Raw genomic sequence first — 15,262 nt, forward strand, 5'->3', positions numbered from 1 at the left:
AGCTTAAAATGATGACTATTTATTTTATATACCCATGCTTTCCTTGAGAAATTAAAAACTGACTACATTTCTTAATAACTTGAACATTTTAATAAATATCTTAATACCAATGTTAAAGACACTTTTCCAGAGAAGACATTCAGATGGCTAACAGACACATGAGAAGATGCTCAACATCACTGCTCATCAGAGAACTACAAATCAAAACCACCTGACAGAATGGCTAAAATTAACAACCCAGGAAACAATAGATGTTGGCAAGGATGGGAACCCTTTTGCTGAGTCGGTGGGAATGCAAACTGTATGGAGAACAGTATGGAGGTTCCTCAAAAAACTAAAAATAGAGCTACCTTATGACCCAGCAATTGCACTACTAGGTATTTATCCAAAGGATACAGGAGAGCTGATTCGGAGGGGCACATGCACCCCAATGTTTATGGCAACACTATCAACAATAGCCAAATTATGGAAAGAGCTCAAATGTCCATCAACTGATGAATAGATAAAGAAGATATGGTTTATATATACAATGGAATGTTACTAATGATCAAAAAGAATGAAATCTTGCCATTTGCAACAACGTGGATAGAATTAGAATGTATAATGCTAAGCAAAAATAGTCAGAGAATGGCAAATATCATATGATTTCACTCATATGTGGAATTTAAGAAACAAAACAGATGAACATAGGGGAAGGGAAGGAAAAATAGAATAAAAATAGAGGGAGCAAACCATACGAGACTCTTAATATACAGAGAAAAAACTGAGGGTTGCTGGAAAGGTGTTGAGTGGGAGAATGGGCTAGACGGGTGATGGGTGTTAAGGAGGGCACTTGTTATGATGAGCACTGGGTGTTATATGTAAGTGATGAATCACTAAATTCTACTTCTGAAACCATTATTACACCATATGTTAACTAACTTGGATTTAAGTTAAATAAATAGATATTAAAAATAATAAAAATCTATTCACCAATTCCATTAACAAGTATTTTTAGCCACATGGCACACAGTCACTGAATGATGTGTATCACTTTCCATATCATAGAAGGTATACACCATATACTCATATGTTATAATTATGTATTTCCTAATAATAGATGGATGAGCACTGGGTGTTATATGTAAGTGATGAATCACTGAATTCTACTCCTGAAAAAGTTATCACACTATATGTTAACTAACTTGAATTTAAATTTAAAAATTTTAAAAATTTTTAAAAATAGTAATGTTAAATTTTAAGGTCTACAAAAACCTAACAATGATTAACATTTTGCTTCATTAACTGAAAAGAGTAAACATTTTCATAACTAAGACACAAATTTCCTGCAACTCTTAACAGATACATTAGCATTCAAGATAGAAAGAAAAAAAGAAAGAAAGAGAAGAAAGAAAGAAAGAAAGAAAGAAAGAAAGAAAGAAAACAAAACAAGAAAGAGAAAAGAAAAGAAAGGAAGGGGAAAAAACTCTTGGAGAAAAGGCACAAATTGTGACTGTAGCACAATTATGATCCATATTCCTGCTCTCAGTCAATTTGCAATTATAATACCTAAGACAACATGCTATTGTTTCTCATGATGATGGTGGAAACGATGACACAACACAATTGCCCTAAACATCCCAGGTAATTTACAAATACTAGCTGCACAATGTTTGACCTGGGCACTCAAAGGAAGTACAGGCTGATAAGCTCGGGTTTGCTTAGTTAAGGATTAATTTAAATACCTCAGTCTGGGCTCAGGATTATTTAACTTAAGGGTTTAGTATACTTTTCACATCCTTATTGCAGGTTTCAATAAAATGCATTCAACATGTTCATTACCTGAGGAGAATAAATATACCAAGTGGCAACAAAATTATCATGTAACATGGAAATTTTTTTCCAAGTCACCAAGGAAGAAGAAAGGAGATGGAATAGTGTTTATTTGGAAATACAGCTAGTACTGACTGCCCAGGAAATTGTGGGCTTATTTTTCCTGCATTTTTTTTTTCAGGGGAAAATACATAAATAAAATTCTGATCTATCTAGGAGTTTAAATGTTTTGTTACTTTGTGAACCTTGTATTTTTTTTCAGCCTTATTGAGATGTAATTGACATATAAATTGTGTAAATTTAAGGTGTACAACATGTTAATCTGATATATTTATATGTTGCAAAATGATTAACACAATGGCATTTGCTAACATCGCCATCCCATCACACAATGACCATTTCTTTTCTGGGGTGAGAACATTTAAGATCTACTTTCTTGGCAACATTCAGGTATATAATGCAGTATTATTAGCTATAATCACCATGCTGTACATAGCTCTCCGGGACTTGTAGTCATAAAACTGGAAGTTTCTGCTCTAAGGAGTTTAAATATTATATCAAGTGGACACAACACTATATATTAGATCCCCTCTCTCTGTTATCTAACGTTGGACTTCGCATGACATTACCCAGTGCTCAAATTGCCTAGAGAGCATCTAAAGGTTTTGGATTTAAGGAATCCAGAGAACCTGATCCCAGAGCCCGTGGATGGGGCAATTATACAGTGTATTTATTCCGGGCTACTGAGCTACCATTCCCACTGCAGAAGCCAAGTGCATGCTTCCCAGGGGCTACATCGACCTGCTGTCTCTCTTTTAGTCCCTACTGCCATTTCTCCCATAGTAGTAAAACCACTTGTCTCATTGTCCTCTGGCTCCACTCCTGTGTTTATCAGACTGGCTCACATGCTGCAAAATGCCTTTTCTTACTCCTGTAGCACAAGGAGGACACACCCTCCTGGGATGCCCCTAGTTACAGCCTCTCCATATGAATTGTGGCTTTTTTCCCTAAAACACTGTTCATTCATTCAAAACGTGTTTGCTGAGTACATTTTTTATGTGTGCCAAGCACGGGTTTAGGCTTGAAGGATCTGGCAGGGAGCAAGACCAGTAAGTTCCCTACCTTCATGGAATGTACGTTCTCTTAGAAGAGGACCGACAACAACAGAGTAAAAAATCTTTTAAACAAAATACATTCAGGGGTGATTGACTGGGTGGCTCAGTTGCTTAAGCAACTGACTTGGGCTCAGGTCATGAACTCCTGGTTCCTGACTTCAAGCCCCGAATCGGGCTATTTGCTCTCACCACAGAGCCCACTTTGGATCCTCTGTCTCCGTCTCTCTCTGCCCCTCCCCCGCTTGTTCTCTCTCTCTCTCTTTCTCTGTCTCTGTCTCTCTCTCTCTCTCAATAAATAAATAAACAAACAAACTTACAAAAGAAAAAGCCATAAAAAATAAAATAAAATAAAATAAAATAAAATTCAGATAATGAAAAGTACTATGAAGAAAATAAGACAAGTTGAAGGCAAGTCCTGACTGGGCAGGAAGGCTGTCTCATCAGGGCGCTCAGAAAGAACCATGCAAAGATGACCCTAGAGCAAGGCCTAAGTGATTTCAAGGAGCTGGGCTCCTATGGGTCTTAAGGGCAAAAGCTGGGAGGCAGGAATGTGCCTCCTGTGCTCAGAAGAGGGAAAGGCCAGTGTGGCCGGCACAGAGAACAGGGAGAGGGGTGCAAGAAGAGGCCAGGGAGCCAGCAAATGGTAGTTCATAATTTTTCTGAAACAGCAATGCAAAGCCATAAAAATATTTTTAGGAACAATATAATCTAATTTGTGTTTTTAATTACCAGGGATAAGCCCTCTCACGGGCTAACATCATTTTCCAACTTATACTTTGTTAAGCTAACATTTTCAAGACTATTTCCTCCAAGGACCATGTGCAGAAATTCCCAGCTTCCTGGGTTGACGCATTAATGGTTGAAGAGTTTGATTTCCTGCAGGTGTGGGTAACTGAGTTTAAGTCTCCTTCCACATACCTATCTCGATCTCCATATCTATAAAGCATGTATTGCTATTCAGTTCTACTTTATTTAAAGTGTAAAATAGCAAAGTATCTGGGCAACTGGGTGGCTCAGTCGGTTAAGCAGCTGACTTAGGCTCAGGTCATCACCTCATGATTGGTGGGTTTGAGCCCTACATGGGGCTCTGCGCTGACAGCTCGGAGCCTGGAGCCTGCTTCGAATTCTGCGTCTCCTTGTCTCCCTGCCCCTCCCCCACTTGTGCTCTGTCTCTCTCTCTCTCTCTCTCTCTTTCTCCCTCAACAATAAACATTAAAAAAATTGTAAGTGTAAAATAGCCAAGTACTAATAGAAAAGAACAGAATAATTATGGAAGTTATAACACTGTGAGAAAAGATATACATTATATAAACACAGACAACCGGGCAGCACAATGATTGCCTGGGAGCTACAGCATTAGAAATCCAATCCTGGGCTGCTTCAGCACTTGAGAGCCTTGAACTCTCTCTGCCTTTCTTGACACAGTCTCCCCAGGGATGGTTTGGGGAGAGGGGGAGGTAATTTTACTTTAATCATATAAAAAGATTCTCAGGCAGTTTTTTTTCATCTCAATCAAGAAAGACCTATAATTGTTTTTTTTACATATGGAGTGAATTTTCCCGTCTGTTTTTATCACTTCTTAGCCAACCCTGACCCTTCCATCTATCCCCAAGGAAAAAAATCACTTGAGGTGAAAAGTAAGCACAGACTATTGAGAATATGTTCCAGTGTAATGTTTTTTGTTTTTTACTTTTATTCTCTAGTAAAAAGACATTGTCCTATTTTACTAATGGATGATAATTTATACTCCTTTCCAGGGCAGAAGAAAATAGTTCAGCTCCCTGGTTTCAAGGACATTTGCATAGAATACAACATAAACTTTAAGCTGAGAAATAATGCAGTTTCTTCATAAACATCTGTTGTCAACCTAAAACTAATTCTGAGGGCCACAGAATCCAAAACAGTTGAGGAAGATCAAATAAGAAATGATCAAAATCTCTACGGTCTTTCTGAAAAAGAAGAGAAAATCCAATGCAGGGGAGGGACCAGCATGGGCAGGGGGAACAGGCAGTGTGCTGAGAAGAGATCTGAACAGCCAGAGTCAGCATCAAGTGTCATATTATCACAGCAGGGGAAAAAAATAAAAAATAAAATATTTTAAAAGCTGTGCTTTAAAATGTTGTCAAAGGAGTTTGTTGAATAAGGAAGAAAATTGCAACTACAGTGTTCTTTTTTTAATGTTCTGTATTAATGACAGACCACTGTGATTTGTGGGGAAGAAAATGAGATCAGCAGAGGTAAGGGTATCCCTAGATGTGCACTTTCCCCCTCCTCCAACCACCCTTTCCCCACCAGACACTCAGAATAGAAACTGTCCAATCAAATTAGAGTAGTATATATGTATATATGTGAAGGTGTGTATACATATACACACATATATATATGCACATGGGTATATAAAACAGCAAATATTTGTGTCAAAATGGAATCTCACAGTCATTTTTATACCCACATTTATAGCACTCCCAGGTGAGCATTTCTGTGCTCTGAGAATCACTAAGTCTTCTTCATTCTTTTTTTTGTTTTAATTTTTTTTTTTTATTTTTGAGAGAGAGACAGAAAGAGAGAGCAAGCAGGGAAGGGGGAGAGAGATAGGAGGACAGAAGATCCCAAGCAGGCTCTGTGCTGACAGCAAAGAGCCCAATGCAGGGCTCAAACCAAGGGATCATGACCAAACTCACAAACCAAGGGATCATGACCTGAACCAAAGTCGGACACTTAACTGACCGAGCCACCCAAGTGCCTCTCTCTCTCTCTCTCTTTTTAATTAATTAATTTACTTTGAAAGAGACAAAGTGCAAGCAGGGGAGAGTCAGAGAGAAGGAGAGAGGGAGAATTCCAAGTTGACTCTACTCAATTGGTATGCAGAGTCCAACACAGGGCTCAAACTCAGGAAACCGTGAGATCATGACCTGAGCCAAAATCAAGTGTCCCATACTTAACCACTTAACTGAGGCACCCAGATGCCCTGGCTTCTTCATTCTTATTTCAATAGCTTTTTAAATATAATAGATGAAAACATGGAGTTTGATGACATCTCTGTGATTGCCAACTCACCTCACAAACAGTGGCATATGTGTCGTTCTGCATGGAAAAAAAGAAAAAGAAAACCACTTAAAATCCTTAAAGTTGTAAATAATTTTAATGACACTTTGGTATATTTTTGTTTCAAATTAATTTCTTGCCTCACCATTGACAAAGAACCAATAAAAACAATCAAGACCAAGAAGCCCAGACTTGGGCCTTCTCTCCAGGCAGGCCACACTGTATGAACAGCTATAAAAATCATGTTTGCATCACTGGAAAAATGGTGGAGTCTGATGTCTACTAGAAAATCCCAGGCAACTAAGAGGTAATCTGTGATGGACCAGGTTAGCGAATGAAGAGGTGTTGGCAGATGCCCAGTGGAGACAGAAGCTGAAATGGAAACCACCCACCGCTCTGGCTAGCAAAGGCCAGTAGGTTCCTCTGCCCAGACTGGCTGCTCCGGTGCCCACTCTATTGCCTGGACTGTTGCCAGCAACAAATGGTACTTCCCATTCATTCACCCAGCAAGTGTTCTCTGAGCACCTGCTATGTGCCCCTCACTGTGTTCTGTGCGGTAGACACAGTGTGAACCAGAAGGAGAGAGACCCACTCTGATGGGTTTACGTGCCAGAGCAAAAGATAGCAAACACAAACCAAACAAGTAACGATCTTAGCTGAAATTTGTAAAAAGTGGTACCAAAAGAAAGGTAAGAGTGTTTTTAGAATGTGTAATAGCTCCAAAATCCAGATAGCACCTGTTCCACGTTTTGGTAACTTCCATTCTATGGGGCACATAGTCACAAATGTGAGAGTCGGCCTAAGCAACTCCCATAATAGTGACTTCTGCGGACATATCATACAGGAAGAGCTATAAGCACCATTCGTAAGGAAAAGTTAATGTCCTTATTTAAATTTCAATGATATAGTTTCACTTATTAATAGAAAACAATATTAAAATTACCCCCAAATTATCATGATTTAACCTCCAACCTGAACAATCTGAAAAAAGGAACCAACTCACTTTTAAATAACAAAATTCTTCTTCATTAGATCTGAGTAATTACAGTGTATAGGGCCTTGTCCTTAGGGAGGAGATTCTATTATTATCCTAATTTATTGATGAGGAAAGTAAAGTACCCAGAGGTTAAGTACCTTGCCTAGTTATACACTAAATGGCAAAGCTGGGATAAATTAAAAATCAACTATTTGGGGATGTATTTTCTACATAGAGTGGAGTGAACGTAGGGGCTATGATTCCTGGATTAGGTTGCTGCCGTGTTCCCTGCAGAGAAACTTTCAACATGATCTAGGGCCTTGCTATCCAAGTGTAATCCAAGGGCTACAAGCATCACATCACCTGGGAGCATGTTACAAGTACAGAATCTCATGTCCCACCCAAGATCTACAGAATCAGAATCTGCATTTTAACAAGATCCTTAGATTATTGTGCTTTAAATTTTGAGAAGCGTAAGACTAGGAAATTTAACAAAGGTCTGACATTCTACTAAAAGGCCTTTATGGTTTGGAGCAATTGAACATTCCTGGGTTCCATGGTTTTCATTAAACTCCCTTGGTCTCCAGTTGCATTAGTAATGTTTATCTCAAATTATGTATCATTCAGGCTATCATACTTTTCCTTTAGAGTCAAGCAAACTAATTGAAAGCCAGTGGGAATTCAAATGGGAATCCTCCTAGATGACTTTTCTCTTGAAGGCATTATTAGTATCAAAACAGAAACATAATTAATACTTACACACTTTAAAGGACAGTTTTCCTGATCTACAGAGTTCCAAAAATGACATCCTTGGATGCACTGCAAAAGATAATAAAGAGACAATGGTGACTAAAGAAGTGTGACTTTTTCTTGTTACCTGGTAATACAACTTAGTAACAAAAAGTATTTTAGAAATAGATATCTACCCAGGAATCCGTGGCCTCAGAAGGATCAAGACTTTTGGAATTCTAAGCAGAGCCCTCATATCTACAGGCAGAGCAGGGCTTGGTGTGATTCACTACAGGGCTGCGGGATTGCTGAGTACAGGTGGGGTGGGGTGGGCAGGCCTAGAAGCCAGAGAGCACCCAACCTTCAGGGAACACACTGTCCACCGGGTGGCTGGCAGCAGGTAAAGCCCTGGACAACATGGCATTGAGCATACTGTGCGTCCTTGCCATGTCCTCATGCACAAGCCAAGCCCAAGGGTGCCTGGGTGGCTCAACTGGTTAAGCATCTGGCTCTTGGTTTTGGCTCAGGTCATGATCTTAAAGTTCATGAGTCTGAGCTCCACATCGGGGCTGTCAGTGCAGAGTCTGCTTAGAATTCTCTCTCCTCCTCTCTCTGCCCCCACCCCACTTGTGTGCTCGCTCTCTCTCTCTCTCTCTCTCAAAAGAAAGAAATAAACTTAAATAGTTAAAAAAAAAAAAAAACAAGCAAAACTCAAAACTGGGAACTCAACCAGAAGGCAGCATATCAAAACCTAAATAGATCAACAGCTTGGGAAGTCTGTTCATGTTTATATTTTGAGTCACTAAACACTTGTTGAATAAATGGATACAGGTGCGGGAAAGTAATAAAACCATAAGTGTACTTGTTAGAGGAAACACTGGAGACCATCTAATCCAACCCTCTGAGACAGCATATAATAAAACTAAGTCTCAGAAATATTAAGTATTTATCCAAAGCCACACAGTAAGGTAGAACCAAAATCACAGAGTTGGATTTGTCCTGTGTTCTTTCCTCTTCAAAACACTGTGCCTGAGTTCATTTTTGAATATTCTATAATTCTGACGTCTCACTATTTTCAATTGAGTTTCCTCCATCAAGGACCAATAAATGAGACTTTACTTAGGGAACATTTTCATTATAATAAAATCTGACCATTGCCCCATTTTTATCAATACAAACACTGTGAACTTCCAGACAATGGAAGCGATTACTCACCGGTTCACTCAGATTATATGGCATGCCAATGTCAAGCTGCCTGCCCTGAAGTGAAGAAGGAGATAATAAATACCAGCTATCAATATTGTGTTCAGTACAACTACCACACCTTTTTATAAAAAGCTTCCTGGAATAGCGTTGCCTCCTCCATGCTTTCTGACTAAAAAGTACGATGTTTTAAAGTCATTAAATCAGTCCCGAAATCAGGTAAAATGCCAGTGCAAATTGTAAGATGGAATGTCTAAGAACTCTGCAGAAATGATAAAGGTGGGAGTGGGGATATGACTGTAAGGAGTGGTTGAGGACATTGGATAGATTCTCACACGGTATTAAATAAACCTGCGACTTTAGTCAATTCATCCATTTAAAGGATTCATAGGTTAAAGATGAATTATGTTCAGATTTTTTAATTTTTTTTAACGTTTATTTATTTTTGGGACAGAGAGAGGCAGAGCATGAACGGGGGAGGGGCAGAGAGAGAGGGAGACACAGAATCGGAAGCAGGCCCCAGGGTCCGAGCCATCAGCCCAGAGCCTGACGCGGGGCTCGAACTCACGGACCGCGAGATCGTGACCTGAGCTGAAGTCGGACGCCTAACTGACTGAGCCACCCAGGCGCCCCAAGTTCAGATTTTTTAAAAGTCACCTTACTTACTAAGAAGAGAGAAGAAATACAAATTCAGAATTTTACATATAGGAAAACATCAGATTACTCTTTTTTTCTCGTATTTTCACAAATTTTAAGATCTTTTTGTGCTGGGGTAAAATAAAAGAAATAGGAACTAAGAGGGAAAAATCCATAAATTGTTCATCCTTTCCCTGATCATCATGTGAGTGGAGCCCTTGGCAAATAGAAAAGGCTTACAAAAGATGGCAATATTAGGCCTATGATAATCATATATGTGCCCGAACAGTGTTCTATGGATATGATCTAATTTAGATCACTGCCTCACTGACTGATTTAGAATTATGAGCAGAGGATAACTAAGTGAATACTCCTAGTACCTCTATATTGCTCAGAACCTCCCCTGAAAAGTTGCTGAATTTGAACCATTGAATTGGAAAAGACAATTAATCCAGCAAAGAGCATGCCATCTATCCTTAGCTGTCCCAGCACTGCAAGCAAGATATGTTCCAGGAGATGGTAGAAAATCCCAAGGGGCCCTGTATGTGGTTTAAGCATCTCTTGTGGCTTTCTGAATAGCCCACTATTTTCAGAGGAAAGAGACGATCTGTTTATCACTAAGTTCACTGAGCACTCTCTCCCCTTCTATGTAAGCACCATTCATTTTGTTCTTCACTCTGTCCTTAGTACCTATAACAGTCCAGAATGATAAGAGGTGTTCAATAAATACATATGGAAGGAATAAACACATAAATTCAAGATGGTCTATTCCACAGGAATGCTCCAGAAGTCCTATCTCTGGGAAGTCTTATACAGTGGCCTACCACTGTGGGGATTTACTTGAGAAGTAATCAGACACAGGAGCCAAAGAACCAATGTTGCCTTTTCCACTCTCATTTGATGTGTCAGTCAAGATTCCTCTAACCTCCATTCCTTAACCACTTATGCTTAACATGTTTTGTTTTTACATAATAAGTACTTAGAGAGTAAGAACTGTATCTTTTAAATTAATTTTACAACCAGGTGCACAATAGTACTTTGTTTCCACAATTTTGTTCAAAATGAAGCTTTTGATTCTCCTTTATATGATTGAACCACAATCATATAAAATCAAATGTAAGCGTCATTTTGCAATCGAATTTTCATATCCCTTCAAAAATCTGTTAGCTCAGGGGCGCCTGGGTGGCTCAGTCGGTTAGGCGTCCGACTTCAGCTCAGGTCACGATCTCGCGGTCCGTGAGTTCGAGCCCCGCGTCGGGCTCTGGGCTGATGGCTCGGAGCCTGGAGCCTGCTTCCAATTCTGTGTCTCCCTCTCTCTCTGCCCCTCCCCCGTTCATGCTCTGTCTCTCTCTGTCTCAAAAATAAATAAAACGTTAAAAAAAAATTAAAAAAAAATCTGTTAGCTCATAAAAACAACAGGGTGGATGCTGGGTAGATTCTCCATTCCATTTTATTTTATCTTTTTTTCATTTTTAAAGGTTTTATTTTTAAGCAATCTCTGCACCCAACATGGGGCTTGAATTCACACCCCCAAGATCAAGAGTCCTGAGCCAGCCAGGCACCCCTCTCCGTTCCATTTTAAACAATAAGTTAACAGATGTTTCTTGGTGACCATAAAGCCATATTGTAACAGTACTGAGTCAAGACTAAATTTAACAGGCTGAATGGAAAGCCCATCAAGTGGTCTTGGGCAAGGTAGCCTCATGAGTCAGGTCTATAGGGTTCTGATGAAACAGAGTTTGTCAACACACTTCTCTAATCTCATGGTATTCTCCACCCCACTCTTCGTCATCATTAGAGCCACCATGCAGTGAGTGGCTCCTATGTTCCAGGCACTCTACAAGGTGTTTTACACTAAATCTCATTCAACATCTCAACAGCCCTACTAAGTAGGCATTATTTTTAACTCCATTGTACAACTGAGACACAGGGAGGTTTAGCAAATTGCCCAAGAGTTAAAATTTAGAGATCTGAAAGTTGTCTCCAGAGCCTGTGCTCTTAACCAAAGCACAACACCTTCTATAATCTTCACCAAATTCATGTTCCTTACTTTATAGTTAGGATCCTTACCAGTTTACCTTAGCTCCATCTATTCCAGTGATCTGCTTAAAACACGCAATCCCAGTCCTGAATCTCAAATCTTCTTAACCCATACCTACTTCTGGGCACAACCTTGTCTACTCTGCCCACCTCAGCCAGAACTAATATCATTTCCATACTTTCAACCCTGGTAAATGCAGAATAGTCTGCCTTTTAGTCCCATATGCGACACTTGCTCGTGATGTGATATTTTCAAAGTCACCTGTGCTGTCTAAACTTAGTACTCTCATCAGACACATAAATGAGATAACATTTAGTTCACAAAACTCTGCGAGGACTCAAATAATAATGTATTAGTTATAATAGTACAGTACCAGGAACGTGGAAATATAGTGGTAATGTTATGTGCAAACATGCTGTAAACAGCTTTTTGCAGATGTATCTTTGGCTAGTTAAGTAATAATCTCAGATAAATTTCTTGATGTGCAATTGTACATGAGAGTGCTGGTTTATCCCAACTTTGCCAACTATAAATGTTTTTCATCTTTGTCAACATAATGCATATTTTTGAATCAGGCTTCCTAAGGCATTCCCACTTCAAGATTGTAGAAATATTCTTCCATAATTTATGTTAAAATTTCTATGGGGTAAAGTTTTGTTTTCTTTTTGTTATTTGTGTATATTTAAATCACACTACTTTTTTAAAGCACACTATTTTTTAATACCTCCTGGAATCTATTTTGAATCTATTTTGAATCAGTATTGTAGTTAGGTTTTTAAAATTTTGTTTAAACTTTTTTTAAAGACTTTATCTTAGAGCAGCTTTAGATTTAGAGCATAATTGAGATTGAGGTATGGAGATTTCCCAAATACCTTCTGCTCCCACACATGCATAGTCTCCCCCTGTTATCAATATCACTCATCAGAAGAGTACAATTTTTACTAAGGATAAATCTACATGGACACAATATAATCACTCCAAGTCCGTAGCGTGCCTTAGAGCTCACTCATGGAGTCGTATATTCTGTGGGACAAATACATAGTGACGCATATCTATTGCTGTATCGCACAGAGTATTTTCACTATTCTAACAATCCTCAGTGCTCCATTCATCACCCCCCACCACCACCACCACATACAAACCCATTCCTCACAACCACAGGTCTTTTTGTTGCTTCCATAGTTTTGCCTTTTCTAAAATGTCATGTAGTTGGAATCATACGGTATGTAGTCTTTTCAGATTGGCCTTCTTTCACTTAGTATATACCTTGAAGTTTCCTCCATGTCTTTTCATGGCTTGATAGCTCATTTCTTTTTAGCTCTGAATATTTCCTTGTCTGGATGTGCCACAATTTACTTATCCATTCACCTACTGAAGGAAGGTATTTTTTGTTCTAAATAAATAGCTCTACTTTGGTCTGAATTGCCATCTTTATCATATTCCCCACACCTTTAAGTGCCTGGTGTAATTTCTAGACTGACTTCTGTTTTACTGGTCTGCCCATTTGCACACCAATACAAATGGTGCTAATTTCTGGATATTTTATAGAATGTTTGGATTGTTCTATTATCTTGTTATAAAGTTATATATCAATATACGAGAAAGGTACTGATGTTTGTGCTTTTTTAAACAGGATAACCTTCTGAACTCTATTGTTTCTAACAGTCTTTTATTGAGTTGAATTGATGCTTCTAACAGCATTTCTCAACAGCAGTTCCTCAGTTGTTGGGACTTGTTACTCAAAAAAAAAAAAACAAAACAAAACAAAACACGTTTTGTTGCCAAAGAAGATCAGAAAACTATGATTAAACAAATCCATTAATATATTGTTGTGGCCTGTGAATCTACAAAAAGCTGGCAAAAAGCATTTCCATAAGTTATTTGACCATGAGTCTCTTTTGTCTCTCTTTCATAAAGGATCCCACAATACTAGGGTTCTGAAGACCACTAATTATTTTTTGTTCTCTGCAGCACAGGCACATATAACTCAAAAATGTCAAGTCAGTTAACACACTCAACTAACACATACAGATCCCCCAACTGATGTAAAATACTCCTGTTCATGCGTAGAACTATGATTTGTGCATTAATGGACAGCAATTCTAACATTCCTTTGGACCAGACTTCGTGTTTCTTCTTAAAAGGCAAAGATGCCTCACTATCAAGAACCACCCAGTGACATCAAAGATTTTACCTTCACAGCCAATGTCCAGGCTAAAAACATTGAGCACAAAAAAATTCACACAGTATAATAAACTCCAGCACTTTCCCTATCCTTTCCCCTGATCCATGGCTATGCTCACTGTTTATTCACCTAGCTTTTGTCACTCCAGGTCCTGTGTGGGAGGCCCAGATGGAGAACATTTATTACAGTCACCAGTGAAATTGGCAGACCGTGTCTCTTGCAGCCGCCACCACATCAGCTGTGCCTTTGTCTGTAGGTGGTAAACGGAAGGCAGTGCAACAGGGAACAAACTGTCCACTCCTACTGCCTGAGACCAAAGGAGCCCACACAAAGGCAAGAGAAAACGAAACCTAACTGAAAAATAAAAGAAAAAAAAAAAAGCAAATAAACGGGAGGCTACAATCATGGAAGCAACCAACATCAGTTTTGATAGTGTGGGGAAATTAACAAATTATGGTGGTACATTTATCGGATGGAAATATTCTAAATATATTCAAGATCTTGTTTCCATAAAAACTTCAGGATATAGGAAAAACTTACAATGTAATGTTAAATGGAAAAGGTGAGTGCCCAACTGTATGTAAAATTACATACATGTTAGAAGAAAGAATACTCTTTTCTTTATTCTCTATTTCTTCTCTATCTTATAAATATTTTACAATGAGTATATGTTCTTATTATAATCAGAGAAAATGTTTAATTTTTTTAGTAAAGAAAACATTTAATAGTCTTATTCTTCCATTTTTAAGTTTGGATGACAACTGTAAAAACCTAAAGCATACAATTCTACATTAATGACAATGAAGTCTTCAACAATGAATTGTATAAAATACCAAACTTCTTTAAAAAGTGCTACTATCCATAGCAAGCTTAGGTAGTGTGTTAAACTATATTTTAAATGAAGCCAGAAGAGTGTATGTAACATGAGTAAATCTGTTTTTTATCTGCCACGGATTTCTACCTCCAATACTTTAACATGACAATGAGTACTGTATTTGGTACTTTTATTATTCTAAAAAGTAGGACTATAAGCAGTATAACCTTTTAAGCTATCTTGCTATTTCCTTTGCTTTACATAAGAAGGGTGCATCTTTCCGTGTCTAGAATATATTTAGTTTTCACGGTTGATTCAGTGGCTGTTTTGAGGACAACTGAGTCACAATAACTGAAAGATATGAAACAATGTATATAGGAAGGGCGACACCCGGAAATGAGAAGGAAAACATAAATTTTCTAACCAAAACACTCATAACTGAAAAAAATTACAAATGCACAGACAGAAGTAAAGCAATTTAAAAACGATTCTTGCTTTTCAAATAAAATTTTGTTCTATATGGCATCTGTACCTGCTTCCTTGGGCATCCACCTGCCAATACCTCCATCCATCCACAATATAAACAGTACTGCCTGCCGTCTGCAGCTAGTAGGCATTGCCCTGTGGCCAAACCTATTTCTGACTTCAAGACAAATGGTTTTGTAATAAATGAGTTTAAATTGATACTTTTAAAGCATGCAAAATT

At 38.4% G+C, this 15,262-nt stretch overlaps 1 protein-coding gene across 5 annotated transcripts in view; it reads right to left on the reverse strand.

Moving 5' to 3' along the window:
* ROS1 (ROS proto-oncogene 1, receptor tyrosine kinase) overlaps nucleotides 1-15,262 on the reverse strand; it is a 118,496-nt gene that overhangs the window by 102,464 nt on the left and 770 nt on the right. For all 5 annotated transcript variants that reach the window (XM_060616493.3, XM_060616494.3, XM_060616492.3 and 2 more), the window contains exons 2-4: nucleotides 8,893-8,937; nucleotides 7,708-7,767; nucleotides 5,985-6,011 (exon numbers count right to left, since the gene is read on the reverse strand). In XM_060616493.3, coding sequence (XP_060472476.3) covers nucleotides 5,985-6,011; nucleotides 7,708-7,767; nucleotides 8,893-8,937 — 132 coding nt within the window. The remainder of the gene's footprint in view (nucleotides 1-5,984; nucleotides 6,012-7,707; nucleotides 7,768-8,892; nucleotides 8,938-15,262) is intronic.

This window comes from Panthera onca, chromosome B2 (genome assembly GCF_046562875.1).
Source record: "Panthera onca isolate mPanOnc1 chromosome B2, mPanOnc1 haplotype 2, whole genome shotgun sequence".
Taxonomy (NCBI): domain Eukaryota; kingdom Metazoa; phylum Chordata; class Mammalia; order Carnivora; family Felidae; genus Panthera; species Panthera onca.